Genomic DNA, 21,702 nt, shown 5'->3' with positions numbered 1-21,702 from the left:
TCTATGATGTATCTGTTTTCAATCGTTAAAATAAACATTCCTCACATATACATTTTCGTTGTAGGATTTATTATAACATTACATTACAAGTAAACGATTTGTGGGTGAAATTATCATTACCTGTGGTTTCAACCCAGTGTATCACTGCAACGCTGTAGCCTACGCGAGACACTACAAAAACATATACACAGCTGTTTAGGAAGTCAAACGGCGACAGAACATGTTCGACACTCCCCTTACTTAAATCAAAAGTCTATCTAACTACTAACCTGAACTTCATTGCCACAGCCTAAACTTTGTCAATCTGTTCATGAAAATAATTAATTTCAGCCTAAACTGTACAACGGAACGTTAAATCCAATTCAACCAACGCAATTGCTAGAAAGACGAACACAGCAGTAGTCTAATACTGTACTGTAGTAGTACAATTTACCGGGGCAGCTTCTCCACACAGGGCTATATCGCATTTTGCGTTGTTACTGACAATGATCGCTACCAGTGAGCTTTTTATGAATGAGCGATTTTCCACTAAATAAATGTCAAGCTTATTTACGTTTTTGGGGGCATATTTTCAGTTAGCAGATGGTACTGTTTGAATCACGATTCCATCGTCTACTGCCGGTAACGTCGTAGAATAATCTTCAAAGGGGGTTCTTTATTAATGAATGAATGCAATATGAGTAGGCTAAATGCCTGAAAATATCACGAGAAGGGAAACCTTAAAAGGACGTTTAAGTCATAGAGATTAGGTCAATTTTTACACCGGTCTGCCAAATGTATTCGTTGATTCAGCTATGAGGCTGCCTCTTGCAGGGGAAATGAGAAGACATCATATTTAATTCTACACTTCACTCGTATTTTCAGTTGTAAATGAGCAGCACAAAAAAATGCTTTTAAATCTATGTGATCTTTATAAATAATAAGTATGCATTTTAATATAAAATATACAGAAATATCAGTTGTAAAAATGTAATTCAAAAACGGACCCCTGTGCAACCGACGCAAGCAAGCACACCCTACAATTTCCCCAGAAATTGTACCCTCTCTAGTTTCTCTGTGCATCTACTGTAGATATATAACATCCCTCCTCTCCCTTCTTCCCCCTCAATCTGAGGAATACAACAGGAGAACCCCATCACTTGTCATTACTTAAAGTGTCATAGACATAATAGCTTCTGTCTGTCTGTCTTTGTAATTGTGAGAATACAAATGTGTGAGTGTGTGTGTAATGGGATTGAGGCATCTTGTAAACAGTGTGTAATGACAGGTCTACAGAGTATTCACTCTCCTTTCCCTGTCAGCCACAACTCTAGCTTGCTCACTCTAACCTTTCCTGTCACTATAAATTATGGATAGGAGATAAGCGGAGGGATGAAAGAGGACACTAAAGAGAGACTGAGCGCAGGTTGGGGGGTATGGGTTGCAGGAAGGGAATGCAGAGAGCCAGATCACAAACCAAAGAAGGGAAATCATAAAGAGAGATTGAAAAAGTATATCAAAGAGAAGAATACTGACTTTTTTCTGTCGATTAAATGGTAGCATTACTTTTGTTTGGCTATATGATGTCATAGTGTTGGTATTACAAGAGGATATCAGGGAAACTACAGCCTCTGTAGTTCTCCATTTAGACTTTGATAGTATAGTTATACACGAAGCCAAGCAACAGGGAATTCAGAACTGGTGAAACACCTATCACTAATCGCAGTGAGACAGACAAAGTTGATGTAGTTCATAAAAAGCCAACAGAAGAAACACAACAGTAAAGGAATGGCAAAAGAGAGAGAGAATAAAAGAGAATGTGCTCCACATTCAACGGCCCTTGGATTGATGCTACTGAGGTGCTACTCGAGGAAGGTGTGTGTGTATGTGTACATTTGTGTGTGAGAGAGTGTGAGAAGGGAACCAGCGTCTTAATTGAATATTGATAAGTGAGGCGAGCAAGCAGGGTAAACAGCTGTGACTGGTACTTCATCATATGTGCGTGTGCATCCCTCATTACCGGCTCCAGCTGCTCCTCTGAGACACACGGCAGAGACGACTCATCAGAGAGTGACCGCAGACACACACACACATCCCACACACACACAGGTATAACTTATCAATTGAACTTCAGTTAATAATGAAAAATATGACTCCAATATGTAAAACAGTAAAAAAAAAAAAAAACTACAAACTACATTGTTTTTTTCATAACTTTGAAGTCTTAGTTTTACAGAGGGCTGACTGGTATTCAAGAATGCAAGTTCCCATGCACAAGTTTAGGCTTATGAAAAAACTTGATGTGAGAGATTGTACATTTCCTGCATGTAGACACACATCTGGCCTGACTAGAAAACACAATGTACTTGTACTGTTCATGGCACTCCCTAACCCCTATATTTAGCCTGTTTCCTAACACCTTTCTAATGCGCACTGAACAAATTTGCCTTTATCTTTTGTCAAACACTTAAACAGAACATAGATGTAATCTATGTTCATAGTACTTATATGTTATGTTATGCCTGGTTGTCTTGTCCCAAGAATTTCAGTGCCCCGTCTGACCTTGTGTTGTTATGTGTACCTGACAATAAAAACTTGAAACAGACACAGAAGACAATCACATATTAGATTTGAGCATTTATTGATACCATGACATGGAAATGGTTTGACTTTGGCAGAGTGGATGATCTAAGGGAAGCGCTCCCTGCCTCCTCGATGCGACACATACATGACATGAGGCAGGAAGTATGCGTGTATGCGTGTGGAAGCTAATTTGAGCATTTGTGGGGCCAAACCATATATTTGAGGCATTGCTGCATCTCAACCAGGGTCCTGCAGGTGAAGACTTTACCAGGGACACACCTGAAAGAGACAGAGGAAGAGATAATAACAAGAAAAGAGAGAGACAAGCAGAAAAAGAGGCAGACAGAGAAACAGAGACAAAAAGAGACAGACAGATACAGAAGATCAGAGTAAGAGCGGGAGACAATTATGAAGAGAGAGAGAGAAAGAGACAAAAGCATGGAGATTAAACTACATTTCAGAATAATCCAAGTCACACATTGGGGTATACCATGGTTTACACAAATCCTCCACCTGAGCAGAGTACAATAACTTGTATACAGTTTACACACACACACACACCCTGTTGCTGCTGTGTATCTGTGGTGTAGCATCCTGGCTGTAAATCCTCAGGAACTCCTTGGAGCTCATAGATCCACTGCTCTGTCACACCTATAGGACACACACACACTGGTCAGTACACACAGGACTTTACTGTAGCAGATGGTTATGATGAGGATAATAATGATGATGGTGTTTATGATAAATCTACTCGTGATGATGAGTGGTGGTGATGATGATAGTTACAGTGACAATGGTGGTGGTGAAGATTATGATGATGAGGATGCTCAAATGCAGTGTAAGTGTAAGTACATTTTCTATGAGAGCTATTTAAAAGATATTAGTATCTGTCTGGAGTTGGCAGTACTTTCAGACCTTGCCTATCTGGGGAATAGGGTGGTGTTTAGAACAGGTCACACCTGGGAAATGTACTTCTATGTTGACCTTGCAGTGTTTTACAGTATTAAGTAAGCTATGTAGCAATTCTCTCTCTCTCTCTCTCTCTCTCTCTCTCTCTCTCTCTCTCTCTCTCTCTCTCTCTCTCTCTCTCTCTCTCTCTCTCTCCAAAGAACAGTCCCTGATGCCCTGCCCTACATCCTTATAGTGTGTAATACAGTGCAGAGATCCCTGTAGTAGAGCTCCTGGTATTGAGTCTTATTATAGACACCTAACTCTCATTATCACTGCTATCAGCAGCCAGAGAGCTGAACCCACAGGAGGATGCTGTATATACCTGTATAAGCTCTATATGCTTGCAACTGTGTGATGGACGCCTAACAGCGGCCCACAAAGGGACTTAAACATCCTGCCTTATTTCTTTCATGTGCATGTTAACATTCAGAAACACCATACAATTGTCTTCACATAAATAACACACGTCACATAGCTTTTGTTCCTTAGTTCTCATATCAACTTTATTGCCTTTGGTTTACCCATATCTTTGTTAATTTAGGTTCAGCATTTTTGTTACCTCTTTGTTTCATAATCATGAGGGCAGCATGGCTGCTGTTTCCCAGTAAAGGGTTTCCGGCAGGAAACAGGATGCCTAAATGGGGTTCCAGAGTGGGTGGGAAGCTCCCATCCCTGTCTGCACGGTAGGGGTGTTGCTCCACTTATCTATTTGGGTGTGCTTTGCCTTCGGCAAGGGCACAACCTTTGTTCTCTCACATATATATTATTATTTTTACTATTCTTTTTGCCCCCCTAAAACTCAGTCAATATTTGGCCTACATAGACAACCTAGGTGTCAAAAGTTTCGTCTTGGTACCGATTGAGTTGCTTCTATTGGGATTTACGTTCCGTTGCATGGTTTAGGCTTAGGTTAAGTTTTTGTGGCGAAAAGTAAAGCTAACGGTGGCTAATTTGCTAGCCACAGTCACTGACGTTACTAACGTCACTACGTCACTAACGTCACGAAAACTCGCGTGACTACCTCTAGCAGAACATTAGTTTAGCAGCTCGTTAACTTCTGGGAGATAGCTAAGCTAACTGCTTTACTGCAAGGCAGCTGCAGAAACGCCACAAGCAAAGAGGCCAGGGTGATAACTATTTACTAATTTTACTTTGTGATATGACACACAATTGTGATGTGTAATGTACAATATAAGCTGATATTATTAAGGAAGTACATCTACTTTCGGAAACAGTAGTTTACTATTTCACTGAAGTATTAGCATCATGACATTAGCCTCTGTTGCCCGGGCAACACATAACAGTGGTCTATGATGCATTTGTTTTCAATCGTTAAAATAAACATTCCTCACAAATACGTTTTCGTTGTAGGATTTATTATGACATTAGATTACAAGTAAACGATTTGTGGGTGAAATTATCATTACCTGTCGTTTCAAACCAGTGTAGCTCACTGCAACGCTGTAGCCTACGCGAGACACTACAAAAACATCTACACAGCTGTTTAGAAAGTCAAACGGCAACAGAACATGTTCGGCACTCCCCTTACTTAAATCAAAAGTCTATCTAACTACTAACCTGAACTTCATTGCCACAGCCTAAACGTTGTCCATCTGTTCATGAAAATAATTAATTTCAGCCTAAACCGTACAACGGAACGTTAAATCCAATTCAACCAACGCAATCGCTACCAAAACGAACACAGCAGTAGTCTAGTACTGTACTGTAGTAGTACAATTTACCGGGGCGGCTTCTCCACACAGGGCTATATCGCACTTGGCGTTGTTACTGACAATGATCGCTACCAGTGAGCTTTTTATGAATGAGCGATTTTCCACTAAATAAATGTCAAGCTTATTTACGTTTTGGGGGGCATATTTTCAGTTAGCAGATGGTACTGTTTGAATCGCGATTCCATCTTCTACTGCCGGGTAACGTCGTAGAATAATCTTCAAAGGGGGTTCTTTATTAATGAATGAATGCAATGAGTAGGCTAAATGCCTGAAAATATCATGAGAAGGGAAAAACTTAAAATGACGTTTAAGTCATAGAGATTAGGTAAATTTTTACACCGGTCTGCCATATTTATTCGTTTTGATTCAACGATGAGGCTGCCTCTTGCAGGGGAAATGAGAAGACATCTATTTCATTCTACACTTCACTCGTATTTTCAGTTGTAAATGAGCAGCAAAAAAGAAGCTTTTAAATCTATGTAATCTTTATAAATAATAAGTATGCATTTTTATATAAAATATACAGAAATATCAGTTGTAAAAATGTCATTTGAAAACGGACCCCTGTGCAACCGACGAAAGCAAGCACACCCTACAATTTCCCCAGAAATTGTACCCTCTCTAGTTACTTGTTGTGTTAAATGTTAAGACCCCATATTTTCTCAATAACAATAACCTCGTATGTAACTTATAATTAAAGGTTGAACATGGGGTTCTGTAAAGGCAGTTATTCTGCCTTGCTGGACTGGGAGCATGTTTTGTGTCCCCTCCCTATATTTATTGTGGCAGCCCAGCCTCATAAAGGTGCCAAAAAGAACGAGGAGAGGGGGAAGAAGGGAAGAACACATCCTAGCAGGAAAACCTTGAGCGTATGAGGCCTTGGTTGGTTTACCATATAGTGTTTTATCTTCACAAACCCGGTTTCATTGACTTTGTCAATGTGTGAGTTTGAGTTCATAGCCTTTCAGACAATGCACCTCTCATTGTCTCTTTCCCCTTGTCTGTCTCTCTGGTGAAATGCACCTCCTTGTCAGTCCTATCCCCCCTCCTTTCTCTCTCTATCTGTCTCCTTTCATATATTTCCTCCAAGTCATTATTTGAGTAAGTGTTATTTTACATGTACAGCGGCCACCGCCCGTTTAGTAATTTATCAGCATAAAAAAGAGCACCAAGCTCTCAATCTCATCTTTGAAAGCGTGAAACATGAGACAACGAAGAAAATAAAAAAGAGGCAGAGAAGAAAGAAGGGGAAAGAACCGCTTGTGGCATCTTGCTCCCTTAAGCACAAAGCTACTTCTCACATTAATGTGAGAAGTAGTTATTGAATGTCATACACACAACAGCTGCTACTCCAGCGATAGTCCTTTAAAGTAAACTTTCAACAACTCATAAACCCATTAAAAACACATGCAGTACCCTTAATAAATATGTCGGTCTGTGTGAAGGAGAGGAAGGAGGAATAGAGGATGGGGAAAGAAAAAGAGAGACACACAAAGTGCTGATATTATGGGTGGAAATCTGCGCGAGAGAGACAGGCAGTCAAACTGTCAGGCAGGAGCGCTGGAACGGAACAAAGAAGAACAGTGGAGACAATTACAGTGGCGAAGCGGAGTGACAGTGCGGTGCGTACAGCTGACTGTCTGGATACATACACATACACCATAACGGGTAGTATACCACTCTTTACATTTATCAATTGATACATTGCAGCAGAGAGGAAAAGAGGAAGTGATGAGGAAATGTACATGCTACACACCTAATCTTTATTAAGAGTGCCATGGTTGTTGATGGCTGTTACTTTTCTGTGGAAAAAGGTTAAAGGCCCAGATAGTAAAAATACTTTAATGGCAAATGGTATTCGTCGAGTCTTAAATAAACATACATTTTATTGACATGCAAATAATTGTTTTGCTGTGTAGATTAGAACGAATGAGACAGACACGTTGTATGGTGAGATATAATGACGTAGAAATTTGTACAAAACAATATTGCAGGGAAAAGTTGAGGAACACTCCTCCAATATCAAGTGAAAGGAATCCACAGCAACACCGACTTAGCCCATTGACGAGACAGTTGGCTGATTGTTCTGATTGTTAACTTTTTGTCTTGTACTGCCATCTTGAGGATGATATTGGAAACTAGAGAGTGTAAAAATGTCTGGGGAAATTTGGTTGCGTTGGTTGCAGATGGATGGGTCAGTTTTTTTAATTACATTTTACAACTGATATTTCTGTATATTTTAAATAAGTATGCATACTTATTATTTATAAAGATGGCATAGATTAAAAGAACACATTTGTTGATGCTCATTTACACTTCAAAATACTAAGAGTGAAGTGTAGTAGAATGAAACAGGGTTCTGTTGTAATTGGGTGTTCTCTCACATATATATATTTTTTATTATTATTGGGTGTGCTTTGCCTTCGGCAAGGGCACAACCTTTGTTTTCTCACATATATATTATTATTATTTTTATTTATTTTTGCCCCCCTAAAACTCAGTCAATATTTGGCCTACATAGACAACCTAGGTATCAAAGGTTTCGTCTTGGTAGCGATTGAGTTGCTTCTATTGGGATTTACGTTCCGTTGCATGGTTTAAGTGGAAATTAAGTTTTTGTGGCGAAAAGTGAAGCTAACTAACGGTGGCTAACTTGCTAGCCACAGTCAATGACGCTACTTACGTCACTAACGTCACGAAAACTCGCGTGACTACCTCTAGCAGAACATTAGTTTAGCAGCTCGTTAACTTCTGGGAGATAGCTAAGCTAACTGCTTTACTGCAAGGCAGCTGCAGAAACGCCACAAGCAAAGAGGCCAGGGTGAGGCCAACTATTTACTAATTTTACTTTGTGATATGACACACAATTGTGACGTGTAATGTACAATATAAGCTGATTTTATTAAGGAAGTACATCTACTTTCGGAAACAGTAGTCTACTATGTGACTGAAGTATTAGCATCATGACATTAGCCTCTGTTGCCCAGGAAACACATACTACAGTGGTCTATGATGCATCTGTTTTCAATCGTTTTAAATAAACATTCCTCACAAATACATTTTCGTTGTAGGATTTATTATGACATTACATTACAAGTAAACGATTTGTGGGTGAAATTATCATTACCTGTGGTTTCAAACCAGTGTTGCTCACTGCAACGCTGTAGCCTACGCGAGACAATACAAAAACATCTAGCTACACAGCTGTTTAGGAAGTCAAACGGCAACAGAACATGTTCGGCACTCCCCTTACTTAAATCAAAAGTCTATCTAACTACTAACCTTAACTTCATTGCCACTGCCTAAACTTTGTCAATCTGTTCATGAAAATAATTAATTTCAGCCTAAACCGTACAACGGAACGTTAAATCCAATTCAACCAACGCAATCGCTACCAAGACAAACACAGCAGTAGTCTAGTACTGTACCGTAGTAGTACAATTTACCGGGGCAGCTTCTCCACACAGGGCTATATCGCACTTGGCGTTGTTACTGACAATGATCGCTACCAGTGAGCTTTTTATGAAAGCGATTTTCCACTAAATAAATGTCAAGCATATTTACGTTTTTGGGGGCATATTTTCAGTTAGCAGATGGTACTGTTTGAATCGCGATTCCATCTTCTACTGCCGGTAACGTCGTAGAATAATCTTCAAAGGGGGTTCTTTATTCATAAATGAATGCAATATGAGTAGGCTAAATGCCTTAAAATATCACGAGAAGGGAAAAACATAAAAGGACGTTTAAGTCATAGAGATTAGGTCAATTTTTACACCGGTCTGCCAAATTTATTCGTTTTGATTCAACGATGAGGCTGCCTCTTGCAGGGGAAATGAGAAGACATCTATTTCATTCTACACTTCACTCGTATTTTCAGTTGTAAATGAGCAGCAAAAAAAAACGCTTTTAAATCTATGTAATCTTTATAAATAATAAGTATGCATTTTTATATAAAATATACAGAAATATCAGTTGTAAAAATGTCATTCAAAAACGGACCCCTGTGCAACCGACGCAAGCAAGCACACCCTACAATTTCCCCAGAAATTGTACCCTCTCTAGTTTTTTTTATTATTTCTTTTTGCCCCCCTAAAACTCAGTCAATATTTGGCCTACATAGACAACCTAGGTGTCAAAAGTTTCGTCTTGGTAGCGATTGAGTTGCTTCTATTGGGATTTACGTTCCGTTGCATGGTTTAGGCTCAAGTTAAGTTTTTGTGGCGAAAAGTGAAGCTAACGGTGGCTAATTTGCTAGCCACAGTCACTGACATTACTACGTCACTAACGTCACGAAAACACGCGTGACTACCTGTAGCAGAACATTCGTTTCGCATATGTTAACTTGGGGGATAGCTAGGCTAACTATAGCTTTACTGCAAGGCAGCTGCAGAAACGCCACAAGCAAAGAGGCCAGGGTGACTATTTACTATTTTACTTTGTCATGTGAAACACAATTGTGAAATGTAATGTACAATATTAGCTGATATTATTAAGGAAGTACCTCACATAGTTGAAACAGTTGCAACAAAACAAAGAAATTGGGCAATCCTGTGTAAAAATGGTCCCAACCTATATCTAACAACGTTGTCACTGGCAGTATCTTAGCTGGAATCTGATTTTAAACAGTATCCTCTGCAAACTGAAAAAATGCCCCCAAAAACCTAAATTTCTGGAAAACTGGCTAATATAACAAGTTAACTAGAAGTGATCATTATGTGTTAGTAACAACGTCCCTGTCTGAAGACTAGGGGGTCATGTGATGTGACCGGCTATCCACGCTGTAAGTAGGGAAAATCACCCCGCACTAGGGGTGGGCGGATCGATCCAAAAGTATCGATTAACATTTTTAAATTTAGCAGACAGTCTTATTCAGAGCAACTTACAGTAAGTACAGGGACATTCCCCCAAGGTAAGTAGGGTGAAGTGCCTTGCCCCCACACAACGACACTTGGCCGGGAATCGAACCAGCAACCTTCGGATTACTGGCGCAATTCCCTAACCGCTCAGCCACCTGACTTGACACTTTTGATACTGATGTTGAATCAAAAGGATTGATCCTCACGTAAAAATATTGATTCAAAAATGTTTATTTCGGTCAGTGATTTTATTTATTTAGCATGAAATGTTATGTTTAAAATAAGCTTTGAAACTAATAACATGCCGCTCCTTCCAATATTGTATGCCTTAGGTAAGCACACCTAATAAATATATATGAGAGAGAATATAGATTATGCCTTGCCAAAGGCAAACACACCCAATGACGAGTATTACTACAATATAATGCTGTGCATATTTTCCCTCCCACACCTTGACCTGCTGGCAAATTATCTGGGTGAGGGGGAGGGTCCCCACCAGGTGATTGAACTCACCAATGCGTTCCCCTTTCTTTAGGGTTACCTTTACAGCTAGATTTCCCACCTTTGTTTCCAACAAGGCCTATCTCTCTCTCCCTTCCCCCTACCCATGTGCTCTTCACATATCCATTGTGTATCCCGTTGTTCATTTTACTATTCCAATCCAAGACTAACCCATAAGTTCTCTGGTATTGTTCATAATATAATTACATTTTCTTGAATAAATCATTGTGTATAATACTCGCATTATCCCTCATGTTATCTGATCTGCTCTACTTTCAAAGAATTCATTACTTAAAATTAAACTGATTATTACATAGGCTATTAACCAAGGTTTCCTCTGCCCCTTTAAACAAATTCTGAGGTGGTGCCCCCAAGATACTTTATTATAAATTAAGTATTTCTATCTTAACTGAGCACACCACGCTACAATGCCATCAGAATACTATTAGCTAACTCTACAAATTTGTCAAAATTTAGTTGTTACTAGCTAGCCTATAGGGCCTAGTATGTTCTCTCATCATGGACCATAGGCTGGCACTGACTGAGTAAGTTCAGTCTATCGGTATGTTGATTGAATATGACAGTAGATATACTTACCGTTCAATTAATTTAATGTGGCACCGGATGAAAGTCTAAACTTGACTCAACGTTGTCCGTTTGTCTTTGGTTCACATCTTCGGTCTAAAACGCGTAAGAGAATACCGAAAATCTGTTGCAGTTGTCATAGAGATAGATTGGCAACGGTCTATTGAGCTTCTGTTGACATCCAACTATTGCAAGTTACTACTCCAAATCAGATTTTCCTCCCAACCATTCCTCAATACTGCCGCACCATCATGTCTTGTGGTTCTCACATGAATCATCATGGCAGCCTTCACAAGTCTTGTAACAGTATCATTTTGCATTAGATACTTTGTTTATTTTCATCCATTTAAAAGGACAACATAATATAGTGAAATCAAGTCCTAGTGGTAACCTACTATTAATGTGAGTATACAGAAGAATAAAGTCTATAAAGTCTAGACTTGCTGTGAATAGCCTAAAAACATGAAAAGTGCCACTTTTAAAGTAGGATGTTCAGAGCACATTCAATAGTGCAATGAAACAAAGAAAACAATCACTGACAATCACATTGACTGAAGACAACTTTATTAATTACATACGCCTCAGAAAACAAACAAAAATGTATTGAAACAAGAACCGGTAAATAATAGTTATGCTTGAAGAGGCAAGGTGTAAAATGGGCATAAACAGAAAGAGAGACAGAGACGGGGAGAATAGAGAGGTTGTGAAAGTTAATCACTGTGGTAAGGTTAAGAGCCATATGTGTGTGACCTGCTGAGACTATTGCATTCACACAGTAAAGACATGTCCAGCAGAGTGGTTGGAGGGGGGCATAAATAAAAGAGAAAAGAGGAAGTGTGTGAGGGAGAAAGGGCTGTGAATGACAAGCTTGAAGGACAGTGACATTCCCAGTGTCTTATATACATCCCCCTGCTAACAAGTACTGAAGGCAGGTTGGTTGGTTGGTTGGGGGGAGGGGGTGGAGAGGGTTGTAGTGGAAGCTCTAAGCTTGGTGCTGAGTGTCAGATGTCACAATAACAACAGAGAAAAGTACACAAAAGTACCACAACAGGGGGGTTTTCCAGAAAGCAGGTTATGTGACATACCCTAGTAAGTAAACTCCCCAGCTGACACCCAGCGTTGTAGCAACATTGCCAGTAGGTTGCTGCAATATTGTGAATCAGCTGGTGGGTTAACTTAGGCCGTGTTCACACTTGACTTCTTTTTTTAGAAAAAAGCGCTGCCTTCAGCGCCCTTTGAGCGCCTTTTGAGCGATTTCAGCGCGAGAATTCTGAAACCTGAACAGGAATCATACATTCTAGCGATACATTATTATCCGTTATTTTCCGTTGGTTACTTATTGATAGCTAGCTACTATGGCGAATAAAATGCAATTACTTGCTTTAGCTTTGGCGTTTGAGGAGCCATAGCCTGGTAACTAAGGTAGAAGGTTACTAGGGAACGTACAAGCGTACTTACTCTCCTCGTCCTGATTGGTCAGTTGTCAGAAAGGCGCTTGACGTCACCCAGCGCTTTTCTGAAAAGTTGAGAAAATTGAACTCAAAAAGGCGTCGGGCGCTGCGCTTTTTTAGAAGTTTTTAAAAGGCGGCCGCTTTTTAAGAAGGCGTCCGCCTTTTTCCTTTTCCCATATGGTTGAATGTAAAAAGGCGCTGAAGGCAGCGCTTCTTTCTAAAAAAAGAAGTCAAGTGTGAACATGGCCTTACCCGGTTATGCTGCATAACAAGATTTATGGAATACCCCCCAGCTGGCACAAAAACGGATACAAAAAGCATTATTGATCTATGACTTAAAAGTACACTCACTCACACACACAGTGGATAGAAAAAGTCAGGTGATGAATGATATTGGTGATTATTAAGCCAGTGATGAAGTAATGACAACACTGTCCAACACTAAGCATCCCAAGTGCAGTCTGTATCTCCATCATTCATACAATGTTTCTTTAACATTCTAACAAAGGTCTCTCTAAAACATTTTCCTTGTATACAAAAATTTTTTTTTGTTGCATATCAGGTAGCTTGTAGGCTTGTTCTATACAGGTATAGAGAATGCGAAGTTGACATCACGCCACGTTGAATTCTGGGTAAATTGCAACATTGTTTTGTTTGGGCGCCATTTTCTAAGGTTGTCCCGCATACGTTGTGTATCGAGGCATGCATGCATATTCATATTTTCATAAATGTTAAATTTCATAAAGTCATACACCTGAACTGTTTATACCATATTGAAGAGAAGGGCTTTCTTATTATATAAATGTATGCATGATTATTTAAAGAAAATGATCCTTTATCAAAAAGATTTCAATTTTTACAATAATCGTCTCCGTCTTGATTTTCAACCATTTTTATTACAAGATAGATGAAAACTTAGAGCATATGAAATATACATAATTCTGTGGGCAATGTAGAACAGCAGACGGATTAGATATATATCCTTTTGTTTAAAAGTTATGACCATTCATGTGATTGGTGGAAAAAACGGAATTCCCCCCCTACATTTACTAATTCACACTCAGTAACCCCTAAACCACTCTAAAAGAATTAATAGACTAAGTAATATAACAAAGTAATTCAACGGTTCCTGTTTTATATTTGCATTTGTTTCCCTGTGTGGGAGCTTAGAGGTGGACAGATGATCCGAATCATATGAAAAAATGCAGTGTTTCAGCCTGTACAGGGAATGCTGACACTTTTCAGTCTTCCCAAGGAACCAAACACTCGACGGGGTGTGATGTTTGTCTATTAGAAGATCCCTGTGCAGTTCGACCCTCAATTACACATTTGCTTGAACCATTTCCCCGAGGACAGTTTTGAAAACCTGGGACAATGTAAAGTAGGATTTGCTATGAAGCTGTTGCTGAAAAGATGTGCTGTTCCGACCTTGTTCATCACAGCCGCAACCTGTAGTATGATGTTGTCGCTAACAGTTATTAGCAATGCTAACGTATCCTGCTTGTATCTAGCATCGGTAAAATGCATGGGCGTATCTAGCCCTATTAGCCCCCCCCAAACAAATTCATATGAAAAAAAAAAATATATATATTATTTTCATATTTTAAATCTAAATTTGTTAATTTCTCTTCCTAAACCCCACTAGAGGACACTATTTAAAAGGATATTTTAAAAAATTTCTTCTGGGGGAACATGCCCCCAGACCCCCCTAGACCTAACTGAAGCTGAGCTGAATCACGATAGTTTGTTTGCTAAGCTGTAGTGCTAACGTTACCCACCTAAGTCGATCCTGTTTCGTAATCATTTCAAATTATATCTAGCCAATCTGTTGAAAACAGTGTGGCGTGGACAATTTATTTGTACGTTTTTATTTCAAGTCTCCACCTTCGATGTTTCAGTGAGTGTTGGCCGTGTTGCGTCTTTGCTCTGCAGTTTCACTTGTTGTAGACCAACCAATCAGCACGCAGCTCATCTATATATTCATGAGCATACCATAAAAGGAGAAAACCTAGCGTTTTTTCCCGGGACAAATTCACTGGAAGTATCAGGGGGCATAGAACAGCACCCGGGCCATTTTCAGCCCAACCAATGTTACATACCCTATTCGGAGACCTTAAGGAACAGTGTTAAATACCCCAAAAATCCAGTCAATCACCCCTTTGATCAAATAAGATGCGCTTTTAGCTTATGTTGTAATGAGTATCTGGCAGTTTTCAGAAATACAATTGGTGATTGGACGGCGAAGATATCAAGGCAGGAGCCATGGGAATGTAAGTTCCCATATTTGGACTGGTCCGGCTGGAAAGGGTGTGTACCTGCAAAGATGGCGGCAACGTCCAAACATGCAACACGCAGACCCCCACCCCTCGCTCCTCGGCTTGAGGCAAGGATGTTTGATGTTGGTGGTATTGCATTTCCGATTAGGTACCCGACTCATCCGGTCGATTTTATTATTAACTCAAGTCAACATCTCCAAAACTATCACCCCCAATATTTTTTGTTCTATTCTTGAGCCCGGCTCAACTACTAGCTTTTTCATTGAATAATTTTTGCTAAATTTGAAACCAATCTGAAATGGGTAAACCAGCACTCCATTTATTTTCTTTTGCCTGGAAATGTGCTCGCGGGTACGAACAGGGCACAAAAGGTAACATTAGCCGATCGCTAATTTACCTGGAGCTGAATGAGCACAAGGAGAAAGGGCTACAGTTGCCTGCCCTGCTGTAGCTAGTTTTACAAATAGTTGCACACATACATGACGGTTGTTTATAGAGTTTATTTCTGTTATTTTAAAGCAGATTTAACAATTTTGTAATGAACGTTATTATGTTCATGGCATGACAAACATAATTGTAGCCTAATATAATTAGTGATATTGTGGCATGTTAAGGCGTCATTATAGATTGTTGACATGTTCTTCTGGAGCAAAGTCAAAGATGAATAAATCATGTCTGATAACCACAATATTGTTATGGTCATGCAACGTCATGTCAGTTAACACCACAATGATGGCATTAACCGTAACAGTAAGCTAGTAATAGTAAAGCAACACATCATCATAATAGTAACATATATAGGCCTATTTAACTGAGCTTGCTTTGCCAAGCTAGAACAACGACAGAGCCAGATATTCAAATTTACAGTTTCTTTAATCCAACACAATACTTAAGCAGTCATACTAAAAACACGAAGCAAAAAGAACAACGTATATGTGGTGAGTCTGAGTCGTATGTGGAACGTATGTTCCATCTAGAATAGGCCTATATTTCTACAAAACATGTGAAAGGACTACTATACAGTACTAATAGCATTGATTTACGTAAAGTTCACATGATGTATCGGCTTCTTGATCGGACTTGTACCCCATTCTGCCATTTTTATAACTCTCTCACACGCCCGCAACTGATTGTAAAAGAATGACGTGTACAGCTAGTTGTAGCGTATACTGTTCTGCCCAAGACCGGATGAGCTGGAACTGGAAAGATGGCGCGGTCCATTTCGCTCTCTCGCTTGCCTTACTGCGCACTTTTCATAGAAATGAATGGCCATCTTTAAAGAGCAGGCTTGGTTAGTCTACTGTGTATAAGTCTATGGCAACACGGCATGACGTATCGTTAACTTACAGTGACGTAACTTCGCATTCTCTATTGGCTACGCCACATTAGAATTCCATGCATTTCCTCTTTGAAACATTCAAGACTTGCTATACACTAGGATGGCTGGGTGGTGATAAGAGGTTTGGGCCACAGATGGACTACTGTAAGTCGCTCAGGATAAGAGCGTCTGCTAAATGACTATATGTAAGTTTTCACTGATAATCAAACAAGTTGGCTGATAACAACTAATTAATTATTGTAATTTTGACTGACAATGTTAACAGGTGACTGATGAAGTGAATTTATTGTAGATTTAGGTGATAATGATCCATTGATTTATTGGATTGATTACCTGTTAGAGGGTTGTGAATAGTAGCCGTGTGTAGGAGGCGCCATTGACAGATTAATCAGTGGAGATTCTGATTGATCATTGATAGGTGAGTGGGGAATAGAGGCAGAGGACTGTGGAATATGTAGTCTCAATACGGAAGGAGGAAGGGTTCTGTACGTCCTCACAGGCCGAAGTCAAAGGTCAGATCGGACTTGCCCATCTTCTGTCTATAAACAGCATCAAACTTGTCATTCATTGACACAGTGAAGATGTCTTTCCACAGCCCCACACGACCTGCCATCAGTGTACACATAAACACACATACAATTACAGATTATTAATGCCATATTGCCTCCTCATACAGATATGTTGGGAACCATTGTGTATATAACTTACCCTTGGTCCCTTGATGTTTAAACAATATGTGTACAGTCCTATTGATGAGCCAAATAGGCTGTGTGAGTTGTGTGTTAGCCCTGTCCAAGGCTTTAGGTTAGGGATCCATGCACTAAAAGATACATCAGATGGGAAAACAAGACAAAAGCAAGCATACAAAAATTATAAAAGGGACAAACAAATGAAAGGGAATAGCAGACAATTATGATGTAAAAATGTATGATAAAGGATCTATGTAAAATCATACTTTAAGAAAATGTAGAAAAATCATTACATATATTAGGCTTGAAGTGGAAAAGTGGTTGTGTTATCTTGTGTAAACAAGAGGTGATGTAGCAGAGCACTAGACAATTTTACTTTCATAGTGTGGGTAATAGATAAGGGTGTTCCCAACATTTCTATGAAATGGGTTCACTTATTTAACATGACACATCTGCAGAACAGGAAACAATTTCAAAATCAGTTTGACCTCTCACTGCTCTGGTCTACTCGGCGTCCAGATCCAAAACCATGTCTAAAGTATTTTAAGGGATAACAGAGTTAGCTAAAGATCTTCATAGACACTCTATAGGGACACAAACAATGCATTATGTAAGTGTTATTTAAATGTATTTTCCAGTTGACTCATTCACTGCTTAGATTTTAAACTCTAAAGCTAACACACAGAGATAACAGCTGTTTTAGCGGTCAGCTAGAAAAGCAAAAAAGTTTATGAAATTATGAAGTGTGTATAATGTGTCTGTTGGTCTGTCTGTTTGTCTGTGTCTGCATATGTGTTAGTATGGAAGCCCATAGGGGACAATATTCAAATGATCGGTTTGACATTTTATTGTACCCCTCATTACAGTGGACCAGATTCAAAGAGAAAGAGTTGCGTCAACTCCATTGCCTTCAATGAGACAGCTTTTTTTCCAACATGGCCGTAGAAAAAGTTCCAAACAAAACAGCTGCATTGTTGAGAAACAGCTGTATGACAGCACTGTTCGAGGTAAGAAGTTAAATTTGCACCATGTTTAATCCTTTTTCAATCTTATCACAGTCGAATGGCGGTGGCAAATAGTTGTAGCATCTAAACTCATTTTCTACCATTTAGTACATTTAACGTTGTTAGTTTAAAGTACTGAGAGATGCCATGCTAGCTAGCAAAACTACTGTACTGCTACCAAAAACAATGGTGAAGAGGTTATTGTAGTTTAGTGAAACTAAATTAAACATTGTACAACAAAGTCAGTTATGAGCTTATTATGTAGGCTATTGTTTAGTGTAATTTAGTGGATTATTGACATTTTCACATTTGCATTAACATTTTAATATAGTCTACTGTAAAGAGGGGTACGTCTTTGAAAATGAAGGTCAAACCGTTATTACATTTAAATTAGTGGTGGGCATAGATTAATTTGTTTAATCTAGATTAATCTCACTGTAATATTGGCGTTAATGTAGATTAATCTAGATTAAAATGGCTAATTTGAATTCCGCCGAAGGCATTCAGAATATGTGTGCTACCCAAATAATGACTAATAGTAAGTCTTTGAGAACGGGTTTCTCAAGCCAGGTGGCGCATTAGACCAGGAGCTCATCTCCTGTTTCCAAAATGCATCACAAACTGCTTGAGAAAGCTGTTCTACTATGATAATTGGAGATGAAAATAAATTATGTTCAATAAGATGTACTTGTGTTTATTAACTGTTTATTAGATTAGTTAGCTTGGCTGATAGAGCTGTGCTGACGGGCTTGCCTCGGTTGCACTCAAACATCGTAGTTTGACGACGACTCTTCCCCTGCGCTACATCAGTGCTTGGCCCGGCATCTTCCGCATTAGCTAAGAGATGCTTTGCGTTTAGGTGGTATTTGAGACTGTAAGAACTCCTACAGTAGCCTAAACTAATTCCGCATAGCACAAGGTGCAAACAACCTTAGTCTTGTTGAGGTTTCCATTGGGAAGTAAAGAATGTACAATACATTACAGCACAATTCTAGAACTGTAATCACCAGCTGCATATGGGGCACGGCACTATCTATAATCCCAGTTATTAATATGTGTGGCATTTTAATCACTGTATGCATCACGGGCACTGTGCACGAGTGAATATAACAACAGGAACAATGTTCGTACGACTTTATGAAGGATGCATGTCTTAAAGTTATGTATTGTGCTTATTAAAGTTATGTCTTATGAAACTTAGAAGTGTGCTCAGGCTTAAACATAGGGTCTCACACTGAGTGTGGGAAGCAGGCTGTTCTTTGTGTCTCTATCTCTTCATTTTCAGAAGCAACCTTGAAACCGGGTGGAGATGGCACCCGAGCAGGTGGGACGCGTAGGCAAGAACAACTCCCTGATGCACGAGAGAACAAGCTCAACCCTCTTTTCATCTTTCTGTTTTAATTACACTGTATATTATATGCTGGGGCAGGGAAAGATAGCCAGTTGGACTTCGTGAACCAGCCAAAACTCTGTTGCGGGTAGGGAAACAGACAACCCCAGAGCTCTGTACTTGTTGATTTCCAACTGCTGCATTAAAGCTGATATTATCGGACCTCTGCCACTCCAGACCACTCTTTCTAGAACACAGATTTGTGTCATTGAATACCATCATTACATATTGGAATAGACACAAAGATTTTGAATCCTTCAGAAGCTTCTTAAAAATACATTTTCCCTGAAGCAAACCAGGCGGCTTCATAGCTGCATCCATGTTAGCACGTCACGTTTGATGTGATAATTTCATACACAAGGAAAACACACAGGTTCAAAGACTCGTTCTCGCCCCCTACAGTGCAATTCGGCTAGGTATACATCCGCGCTAAAATATCAAGGTGAAAGTCATCATAGCTTGCGTAGTATAGACCCAGCTCCCAACCCAACTTTGAGAATAGATTAACGGCGATATTTTTTTTATCGGCGACAAGAGTCGCAGCGCGTTAGCGCGCGTTAACGCCGATAACGGCCCACCACTAATTTTAATATTGTCATAGAATGCCCATATGACATGCCAATGCAAATGCAATTTGTATAATTGCATTCTCATTTGAATATAGTACCCTATGGGCTTCAATATGTTAGTGTGAAAGAGTGCATGTGTGTGTGTATGTATGTATACAGTAGAATAGAAGACACTGCAGTTTGCTGTGCACTGTCTGTTCAAATGGAGAAAGACTGCTTGAATCTAATTTAAATTTAAATGAGAGCTTCATACATTTTCATTATCTTAAGTGTACTTAAAATGTAATAACTATATTTATATATTGTAGCAAACCAGGAGAATCAGACCAGCCAATCCGGCACAGAAGGCAGGTCCATAGGCTTAGATTAGGGGAGGTGATAGAAGGAGTCTATCTGCCTCTTGAAATGCTGCAGCCAATTGGCACATGGCACTGGTCACACCTGCAGTCCATCAGGTGATCAGGGGAGGGCATAAAGGGAGCCAGCCCAAGGCCACAGGGGGAGACAAAGGACCAGAGACAACCCTGGAGGAGCGTTGTTCAGCAAAGAGACTGGCTGAAAAAGACTGACCTCTCGCTCTGCTTTTAACCTCCGCAGGACCACACCCCATGAAGGTCAACAGACCCCGGACGGGAAGCATCCTGATTTAAAGTTTATCCCACTACCCTTACCCTGAGATCCGTTATTAAAGGACAATCTAAGTTAACACCAAATGTCTATGAGTCCTATTTCATTGTGAATCGGGCCTTCAAGTCCCCTGGGTTGCTACAATATGTATTGACAACTTTAATTATTGTGTGTTTGGACTTTGTAACTATACTTTAAATATAATATGTTTTGCTAGGGTGTACAGTGAATTCCACAGTGTTCTTAAGAGACGCTCACTCACTTTCTCTCTCCCCCCACCCTCTCAATGTTCTGCACATGCTATGGCTCATTTTCCCAACACATGCAGGCTCTGGTGTAGTTCAACAATACACCAGACAATGTATGTGATATGAGCCTTGGATCTGGAGCTGGATGCATGTGTCAGTTCCATGTGTGCAACTATGGCCTACTTTGACAAGGCCTCCACTGTAAACCTCCATTACATTCTGTAATGTTGACCTATAATGGCCCCCTACACTCTACCACACATTTGTTTGGGCAAGATAAGAGATTTTGAAACACTCGTTCAAATATTTTCCACTTCCTTCCTCTCTATGTATATTGAGCACTGACTACATTTTTTTCACAATGAATACACCCTTATTCATTGTCATTTTTTCTCCTTCCTCACCCCTGCAGATGGAGAGGGCCTCTGAGTTGCAGCACTGCTCTATGAGCTGATTACAGCTCTCCACCATTCCCTCCAGCTGGGCTTTGTCACAGGACACCCCAAGGAACCTGACCAGCTGCTTCACCAATGTCCCCAGGTCCTGCAGGGGAGAGGAGATAAATATTTACATCAGTAAACATTACCATATAGAGACAGAGTTACATAGTTTTTTCAAAATACATACTATGTCACATAAGGTTAATGGCTGTAAATCTCTGTTAAGCTACAACTGTGTTATCAAGGAAACAATGTACAGGTCCCTCTGTCCATCTATCTACTGATTCAGTATGTTCAGTTCCCTGGATCGCAAAGTGTGAGTGTATTGGACTCTGATCACAGTTCCGTTTTCCTTCTACAGAAACAGACTGTCTTTGTTGTAAAGTGCTAACACAGCAGCTACCATATATACATATGTTGGACTCACCTGTGTGCTAACCAGGAAGTGAACAGGGTGTGTGCATTCACTTAACTACATTCA

The 21,702-nt window shown here is 39.7% G+C and overlaps 1 protein-coding gene and 1 long non-coding RNA gene across 4 annotated transcripts in view; both read right to left on the bottom strand.

Annotated features, from left to right (window-relative positions):
* Positions 1-2,598: 2,598 nt before the first annotated feature.
* Positions 2,599-3,352, bottom strand: LOC134037348 (uncharacterized). Its single transcript, XR_009932510.1, has 2 exons — positions 3,124-3,352; positions 2,599-2,841 (listed from the first exon to the last, which is right to left on the bottom strand). It is a non-coding gene; the product is annotated as an uncharacterized LOC134037348 (long non-coding RNA).
* Positions 3,353-15,400: 12,048 nt separating this feature from the next.
* The window catches only part of sult4a1 (sulfotransferase family 4A, member 1), a 191,850-nt gene continuing 185,548 nt past the window's right edge, over positions 15,401-21,702 (bottom strand). For 2 of the 3 annotated variants that reach the window (XM_062482881.1, XM_062482882.1), the window contains 2 exons: positions 21,186-21,324; positions 15,401-16,860 (listed from right to left, as the gene is read on the bottom strand). In XM_062482881.1, the coding sequence (XP_062338865.1) occupies positions 16,748-16,860; positions 21,186-21,324 (252 nt within the window). In that variant the 3' untranslated portion in view covers positions 15,401-16,747. Of the gene's footprint in view, positions 16,861-16,962; positions 17,075-21,185; positions 21,325-21,702 lie in introns of all 3 variants that reach the window. The other variant, XR_009932532.1, reaches the window with a different exon arrangement.

This window comes from Osmerus eperlanus, chromosome 17 (assembly GCF_963692335.1).
Source record: "Osmerus eperlanus chromosome 17, fOsmEpe2.1, whole genome shotgun sequence".
Lineage (NCBI taxonomy): Eukaryota > Metazoa > Chordata > Actinopteri > Osmeriformes > Osmeridae > Osmerus > Osmerus eperlanus.
The sequence above is the reverse complement of the archived record's forward strand: the minus strand, read 5'-3'. Positions and strand labels throughout refer to the sequence as shown.